Source organism: Nestor notabilis, unplaced genomic scaffold (genome assembly GCF_000696875.1).
Source record: "Nestor notabilis isolate BGI_N333 unplaced genomic scaffold, ASM69687v1 scaffold9004, whole genome shotgun sequence".
Lineage (NCBI taxonomy): Eukaryota > Metazoa > Chordata > Aves > Psittaciformes > Psittacidae > Nestor > Nestor notabilis.
Window position 1 is genome coordinate 198 of NW_009924215.1, and position 9380 is coordinate 9577.

Here is a 9380-nt window from a genome sequence, read left to right on the forward strand (position 1 = left end):
TCCATCAAATTGATGTCTCTCCAATTTAGAGACAAGGATGTCGTGTGGAAAAATGCAATGTCAGTTTCAGCATTCCAAAGAATTAGCAGAGGACATACTTTGTACCACTGCCATTCAACATATAATTTGAAAATATACCTGCTAATTTTGTCTCTACCGTATGAAAGTTGAAATAAAAAAAAAAAATTTGAAATGATTCACCTCTTGCCCAAAACCAGAACCAGCTGGTCCCTCAATTCCCAGAGCAGAGCACTCTCAGGAGCCCCAAAGTTTTAGACCCAGCTCCTGTGCTACATGCTGTTGATGGTCTTAAGTCTTTCATGATTACCATTATACATCCCTTGCACAATACTGTGAGGTTGCCCAAGTAAAAATGATACATTTAATGCAGCTGAGAAAAAATCCATCCCTTAGGAAGAACATGCTATTTCTTTCTAAACAAAAAATATCACACTGAGTTGTACTGCATGCACAGGTGTTTCAGTCACTAAGCACACTATACTATGTGGACCAAATGGGATAAAGGCGACATGAAGTAAAAAACAACTGTGACATAAATACCAGCAGATAGCAGTGTGCGCAGAAGACCTTTGGCTGTAAAGTATGTTGCTATGGAATGTCCAGAATTCTTCAATACTTGACTCTGCAATGAATTATTTTCCTTTTAACATTTTCCTTATAACATCCCAACATTTCACAAAGATCTGAACACAAAAATCCAAACACAAAAATCTGGCAAAGGTGGTTAAAGAGCCAGTCAAGAAAGGAGTTGGCAGCTGGTCTCTCCACAGAGGAGTTTTCAGTCACTCAACAAGGGTTATTTCATGCACTGTACCAGAAATATACCAAATCTTTCAATATAAAATTAATTGTATGAACCAGAGATTCCCTATTCTACCTCCCTTATAGGAATTTCCATGTCTGGAATGAAAGCTGGTTCATTAGAAGAGATCTTGGCTCTTTTTATGATGGATGGCAGGTTCTGGATGCAACACCCCAGGAAAGAAGCAAAGGTAACACTGATGTAAATATAAAAAGTTGTAGATACTGTTACTTCTAAAGACTGGTTCTGAAATTTCAGGATAGCTCTCTTCCACCTGCTCTCTGTAGATGCAGCATTAATTCAGGTCAGAAGAAAAGTTAACACCCACATTAATCTCCAGTAAACACTTTTCTGTCAGCCTCTGGATTGCCTACCAGCATGCAATTCTTACTTGTTTGATCTTGTGCCTCCATAAAAGCCAGCACATCTTAAGTTCACCTATCTCACCCTTGCTTGTCTTAGCCCCTAACAGATTCATAAAATGACACAGAATAGCTAAGGTAAACCTTTAGAATTTGTTTAGTCCAACCCCCTGCTCAGCATAGGGTCAATTAGAAAACGTTTCTCAGGACCATATCGAGTGGGGCTACTGAGTATTTCGTAGGATGGATACTCAACAAGCTCCCTAGGCAAACCGCTGCAGAGTTTGACCACCCTCACAGAAGAAGTTTTTTTCTTATGTTTAAATGGAATTTTCTGTGTTTCAATTTGTGTCCACTGCTACTTCTGCTTTCACTGGATATCACTGAGGAGTCTGATTCTCTCTTCTTTACACACTCCCACTAGGTATTTATACACACTGGTAACATTCCCCCAAGCCTTCCCTTCAGGTAGAACAGCCCCAGTTCTCATCCCTTAATCTTTTTTGTAGCACTCTGAAGGACTTGCTCCCATATGTCCGTATCTTTCCTGTATGAGGAACCCAGAACTGGACACAGCACTCCAGATGTGATCTCACCAGTGCTGAGCAGAAGGAAACGATCATGCCACTTGACCTGTTGGCAAAAGTCTTCCTGATGTGGCCCTGAATGTTGTTGGCCTTCCCTGCTGCAAGGGCACACTGCTGGCATTAGACACGTTTGCTGGCTTGCACTGAACAGATTTAGCAGCAAAACAAATTAAAACCCCTTTTAGTAAGATGCTAAGTAAAGATTTCAGAGCTTATAGTCACAGGGCTGAACCAAACAGTTTACATGAGAAAATAAAATATGCCCCATGACTCTACCCTGTATTTCACTGGATACTCTGCATCCAACAACATGGCAGATATACAAAGCTACATGAAGGAAATGCCAAACTGTTCTCTGGTTCTGAAACAAAATGACATAGAATGGCTTTTCTTCATACTGAACTCCCCCTACCAGACCGAAATAACAGCACAAGCTGCTGGGAACAAACCCTGTCTGTCCCATTCCCTGAATTTTTCACAGCCACTGTCTGAAAAATTGCTCATTGACAAGGGAAGAAAAAAACCACACTAACGAGCTTGCTAGCAAGTAAACAATGTTGACAACCAATTACCAGCACTTGGGTTCACATTTTGGCTCTAGTTTTATTTACCAATACAGATACAACTGAATTGATCTAGTTCGATGACCTCCATCAAAAGAATAACTTATTTGGCCATTTAAAACCCATCAAACTTCAGATAAACTGCTTCTCATTCACCACTACTGAGTTTACCAAACTTAGTTTCCTGGTTTTTCTCAATGCACACATAGCATTGATGGCTCACATCTCGTAAGCCTGACTACACTTCAGACTCGGTGCCCAGCCTCTCCTTTCACAAGACAGCTTAGCATACAGCCTTGCAAGCTTTGACGGGTTAGAACATTTCACACAGTACACTTCATAAAAAGTGTTCACTCTTCCTACACCTTAGTAGCCTTACAACCTCCTCTGCGCTCTTACCTTTTGATAGAAAATGCAAGTAGAGTCTCTGGATAAGCTGTTACCATAATGCACAGACATAGAAACAAAGCACTTTATCCAAATGTGTCTTTGGAGTGACTACCTCTCCCTCTTGCTGTCAGCATGAGAATTTGTGTCCTTTTGCAGTCATTTAACTTCTCTCTCACTCTAATATAGGCATATATCAGTGTGGTCCTGCCTCCACTAGAGCCATTAAGGAAGGGGACGTGAATCTGGATTATGACAGTTCATTTGTGTTTGCAGCAGTGAATGCTGACTATGTTACTTGGATTCACTATAGCAACAAAAGAAAAGAAAGAATTTATTCCGATACTAGGAAGATTGGAAAATTTATCAGCACCAAAGCAGTGGGCACCAACTCCCGTGTGGATGTCACTGCTAATTACAAATATCGAGAAGGTAAGTTCTTTATTACAGTTATCTAGCCACTGATGGTCAGAAGTGAAAAGAATTTAGGCCTTCACTGGATTGAGCACTGACTTGATTTCTTTACTTCTTCTGGAGCAAAGGAATTGTGAATTTTCAAAGTTGTAGGGCTCACTGTCAGCTGATCATGACTCAATGTAGCTTTTGTGGCCCTTGATGAAATAGTGATGTATTCAATACAAAGTCAAAGCTACTTCTGTAAACATTCTGTCCCAGCTGTTCTGATCAGGTGGTAAGAATATTTGTTATGACATGCAGCAATAGCCACTTGGGAGAGTTGTCTGGGGAAGTTCCTGCAAAAGGATTTTTTCACCCTTCTTAATTTCAGAGGAGATGGCAATTACAGCAGCTTACGAAGCACTGAGCACTATGAGCTCTTCCAGGCTCATAGCTTCTCAGAAGTGCCTGTGATCAGCCAGCTAAAGCTGACAGGCAGGTTTTACATTCCAGCCTTTATGGCCATGCACACTCATTTGCTTTTGTATGAAAATTATTTAGGCTAGACCTCACTTTCTCCTCATGTATATTTTTGCCCTCCTCAGCTTTCCTGAACTGTATTTACTGAGAGCAGTTATGGCTGCATTGCACTATATCCAGCACTCACGAGATCTGACCATGTTATCTTTCAAACCAGGATCCCGGAAAGAAAGGCAGGTGTATAAAAAGGCACTGAAGCTGCTTGGTGTGAGAAGCACCAGGAAAAGAACCAAAATTAAAAGACGCAGAAGACAATCTTCAGTAGCATGGAGACAAAATACGACACAGCCTGCACAAACCCCCAGTATCTCAGGGAAGCTGATCCTTGATGCATCTCCTGTAATTGGCCAGGATATCCTCCTAACCTTGGCACTCAGGAACTTAATCTCAGATTTCAAGACCGTAAAGGTTAAACTGAGGGCTTCAGCCATTCTCTACACAAGAAAACCAAAGGCAGAGATTTTGCAGTTGTCTAGGTCTATTAAACTTGGATCTGAAGAAGGTAATTTTAATTTTATTACAGCTTAGAAGAAGACATAGCTTTAGTTTGTGGCCAAATCACATAGAAATAATGACTGGCTCAAGAAGTGCATGACCTGCAAATGGTTGGAGGTTAAGGCTATTCAGGGGAAGAGAAACCTATGTATTTGACCCGTCTTAACCATTTGACTTTGGGCACTGTCAGCAAGGATACTGAGCTGGGTTTTGTCTGACCCAACACAGCCATTATTAGTTCTACATTAAGACCTTTTTTGCTAAGAGAGAACAACTACAAGACATACACTGGAGACTACTCAGATATCAGCTCCCCACAAGCAAAGTATAAAGAGAGATTAAAGGGGGAAACGTAAGTATATGTTTTTTGCAGCAGTAGAACAGGAACTACCTGCACATAGTGGCCTTTGCCCTGCTTTTATAGAGCCAGTGCTGAAAAATGAGACATGCAGAAGAGATGACTATAGCTGCTCTCTGAAGCTAACACCCACACAGTGTAAGCCTTTCCATTGTTCCAGCAGTAGATTAAAGGTTTTTCTCAATGTATGACGATCCGCTGCACACAGGCTGGCTGTGCACACTCTTTAAGGCAGAGGCTGGACAGCTGCATCAGCAAGGGCATTTAAACCAATCCACCTTTTCATTTTTGCCTTCTTTGCAAGGAAGGAGCATTAAATGCCCAGCTTCAGACAGACAAAAAAAACCCAAAAATCACCAGCAGGGGTTGCCACATATACCCATCCTGCGAACTGGCCAGCTACCAAACTGTACCTGGGAATTCAGCATTTGATGTGAATGTAAGTAAAAGTCACCCATGAGCATCATTCCTGTCTATGGGCTGTGACACCCACAAATGGACAGCCCTAGGGTGTTAGCACCCTTGCTCCTTAAAATGCAGATAGATTACAGATAGCTGGTACTTACACACAGGAAAAAGAAGAGAGGGAAATCCTGTTTTTACTTCCATTCCAGTGAAAAAGATTTCAATCAAGATCTCCTATTCCCAGTACAAAAATGCTCTGATGGATGACAGGAAGATCCTAGTGACTGCTGTGTGCGAAACCAAACAGGGAGCCTCGCTTCTAGTGGAGAAGGATATTGTACTTCAGCATCCTTTTCTCACCATCAAGGTAAAAGCTAGTCCCCTTTGTGTCCCTACAAAGACGTGTTGAGAAGAACAAGAATCCCTACTCCATCTACTCCTCATGGGAAGGAGTGTGGGAAGTGAAATCCTGCCTCAGGGTGATTTGATCTTGTTGCTCTAGTAACAGGCCGTATGACACAAGTGAAATGAAATACACTAAAGAAAAGCAAACCTTTCCAAGGCATAGCTGAGTAACGGCATTCTTGCCAGTTGCTTGTTGATACGGCACTGATAAAAGTTCTCAGTGTTACAATAGTTACAAGGTAAGATTATGTCCAGAGAAACAGAGATTTAGTTCACATCTAGGACTCCGCTATTGTCAGGGAAGTCTAATCATTCTCTTCCAGTTTATTTAGGAAGCATGGTTTTTACAAAAGAAATCTACTTAACTGATAATGCCTGGGGCTGTGAGGCTCCTTATTACTAATCCTCAAGGAAGTTCTTTCACCTTATCAGGAAAAGAGGCATTTTTCACCTTGTGACATCTTCTCAAATGATGAATAGTTAGAACCAGAGGCTTTTTTTTGCCTTTTTTTTCTTCCTCCCTTAACACAGACGTGCCACAAATGTTGTACAATGGATAAAAAGCAATTCTTAGTCTAACTAGCCTAACTCCTTTTGAACAGCTCAGCACATTCACATGCTGCATCAGACATGGGATCATACATACCACACATAGAGTATGATAATTTGCAGGGTCTTTCAGAGCCTCCAGACTAGACTAGCTATCCCAAATCACTGTCAGTAGCATATGGGAAAAGCAAGGTTACACAGAAGAATAAAATGCTGGATTTTTATAGGCCTGGTGGTTTTTGAATACCAAGTTTCAGTGAGAGTTTGTAAAAAGCCTTCTATGCTATATCATGCAAACAAGAGTCATCTTATATAGGGTAGGCACCTGAATTAAATTACTTCAATTCAGTGACTAAGTTTCAAGATGAGTTTATATTTCTGTTGATTGAAACTTCTGTATAAACATACAGTCAACAACAGAGAAATGCAACTGGGGCGCTGGACTTCACCATGTTAATTAACATCACATTACCTACAAAGATAACCAGATATGCCAATTACACTTTATCTCAGACAAAAAAGGTGCTGAATGTTATTTGCTACACGGCACTGCTTCTTTTTTTTTTCCCCATGAGATGCTACAATTTACCTCTGCCTCACACCTCCAACGTTTTCTAAGCCTAAACTTTTCATTTAGCCTAAATGAAGCTCATTTGACCTAAGCTGCCTACAGTAGTTAGCCATGTATGCCCACTTAATACTTGTATTCTCATTATGTTCTCAGTCTGGTAAGTATCATATACTGTGTTATACAGAACACCACACGCTGACCTAGCTTAAAAGTTAGGAGTAGGCTGACTAAATCAGGCAGCCACACTGGGTTCAAACCTGAACTCTGAAGCCCCAAAACAGGTACACATATTAATTCCTGTCTCCTACCTGTCCAGGAGACCCTAAAAGAGGGTAAGTGGTTTGCAATGGGAATTAAACGAGAAAAAAACATGAGAAAGAAGTAAGACTAATGTCGTGGCTGAGCAGAATGTTTTCTCTCTCTAGGTCCTCGGTCCAACAGTGGTACATAAGGCTGTTAATGTGCAGGTCACATTTACCAACCCACTGCCTGAAGTGGTGACAGACTGTGTCCTGAGAGCAGAAGGTAGCGGCCTGCTCAAAGAGCAACTCAGAATCAAGTATGTAAATACTACATGGCTAATAACGTCTTCACTGTTGTGGGAAATCTGGAATAAAAGTGGGGTGGTTTTTTAAGAATCAGTCAAGCTCCTGAGTTTTGTTTGCACCACCTTGGACAAAATACCATCACATCAGTACTCTCCATATACTAGTTGGGAGTTCTTTATACCTCCTTTGCCAAACCTTGAATTACAGAATGCTCAGGAAGTAGAGAGATGGCCTGCTTTTAATGACAGTGTGTAACTCAACAGTCCTGTAGTTAGTGACTGAACTATTTAAACGGCAACAGTTTTAAAACTTTCTTCCTTTTGTGGTTTGCAAAAGGAAAATCAAACAATCCTTGAAGGATAAGGGAAGAATCAATGATATCTTTTTTTCCTTTAGATATTAAATTACTAAAGAGCCAGGACATACGCTGTAATGAAATGTCTTAAAAATGTGTGCACTGCTATCATACCAATAGACCATACAGTATACTGTACAGAAATTGGTCTCCCATCTCCTCCATGCTTATTATTTTTAAAACATTTTTTAAAGTCTTCAGAATTTTTATGCTGGGGATGTTATCACAAAGAAACTGTGAGGGGAAAACAAAAAAAGATGGCAAAAGTGATATAAATCACTAAGGCTTCATTTACATTGAACAGAAAATTCAGGCCTAGATTGTGACCTTGACCCTTAATTTGCCTTTCCATCATTGGGTTTGCTCAGCTTCAATACCCCCTTAGAGCATAGAGGCCCTTTTTCCCCACACTCTGTTTTCTGGTGCTAATATCACTCTCCTTGCGTTGGACAGCCAAGAGTCTTTCAAACTATGAACATAAATCAACAGGTAATTATATTTACCACACCAAAATACAGCATGAGGATATCTACAGTACTATAAATGTTGTGAGTGTTCAGGGTAATACATACAGTTGGATTTGAGCTCTTCTAAAGATAACCTTTCTGATCATTCCTCAGGTGCTCAATACATTTTGCCCTCATGATACAACTCTTAATCCTCTATCACAGGTTGAGAACTGCAACTATTCTACCACATCCATTATAGCTTGACTAATTCTTCAAGGATAGCGTTGTGGGCACTGTGAACATGGAAGGTTATGTCCACCTGTGCTAGGAGCACACAAACACAGCAGCCTCTGACTCTTCCTTTCCATATTGTCTTAGATTTGAGGACTCTGAAGAATACATAGCAAGAATTTTTCACCTGCTTGAACTTACAACTGTATTCTTGCTTTCAGTGTGGCAAGAATGGACCCCATGGAGAGCTCAACAGTCCAATTTGAAATCATTCCCTACAGCAGTGGCACCAGGCAGCTTCAGGTGGACTTGGTTTGCATCCATTTTTCAGACATTAAGGGGTTTGTGATGCTTGATGTGGCTCCTGCTCAGTGATATCACCTGTACATCAGTGCAGTTTTGGCTCTGTTTATGAGACTGATGCAGAGTTCATACATTACTCTGACTGGGAGCACAGAAGTACAGACTACTCAGCCAAAGCAAAGTGACACAATATGAACAGAAATTAAGAAAAGGGTACTATACACTATACTTGTAAAGACACTGTCATCTTTTTCATTCCCTAACCTGTTTTATGGTCCCTCATGAACAGAATTCCTAGTGGAAATCATTACATAATTTAACTTGAAGGAGAGGATCAAGCGTGATGGTTTTCAGCATTAGAGCATGTACCAATGATAACAGCCAGATTTTCAAGGAGCATCATTTAAAATCACTATTGTGTAAGCTTCACTGAATATAACTTAAATTTAATCACTAAATATAAGTTTTATTCAATAATAGCCCAAGTACTACCCACATAGCTGACATAATTAAATTCTAGAATTAAATTCTAGAATTAAATTTATAATTTCATTTAATTACTAGAAGGAAAATACAGCAATAAGATATGACAGCGTTACAACAGAACTCTCTTCTCATGACTGAAAAAATTAGAAGCTATTCAATAAGCAATACTCTTTGATTCACAGTTGTCCTATTCAGATCATGACTTAATCATGTGATATATCATAAATAATTAAATGTTTGCCAAAGAGGTGACTGGGAGTAACAGTACAAAAGCAGACAAAAGAAACAGGTCCTAGATTAAGGAGTGGCAAGTACTGAAAATAGTACATATAATAGGCATCTGAAATAGTAATAGGCTGGAAAAGCTGTTCCAGAAAACAGAAACTAAGCAGAACATCATTAAAGAGTAAATATGTGACCTGTCATCTGGACTGACACATTTATTTCCACACATATCTCGTCACACAGGCACCACTGTCTCAAAATGCCCAGAGTTCCTTCTGAATGAACTACAAGAAAGAATGCAACTTCTCCAAAGATAACTGAATAAATCACTACCACAGCAAA

General features: G+C 40.1%; 1 protein-coding gene across 1 annotated transcript; it reads left to right on the forward strand.

The window, feature by feature from the left end:
- Positions 1-530: 530 nt before the first annotated feature.
- On the forward strand, positions 531-8399 carry LOC104404149 (protein-glutamine gamma-glutamyltransferase 6-like). Its single transcript, XM_010012508.1, has 7 exons — positions 531-535; positions 910-1013; positions 2912-3154; positions 3816-4160; positions 5126-5283; positions 6867-7000; positions 8246-8399. The coding sequence occupies exons 1-7, from the start codon at positions 531-533 to the stop codon at positions 8397-8399; spliced, it is 1143 nt and encodes a 380-aa protein (XP_010010810.1).
- The last annotated feature ends 981 nt before the right edge of the window (positions 8400-9380 follow it).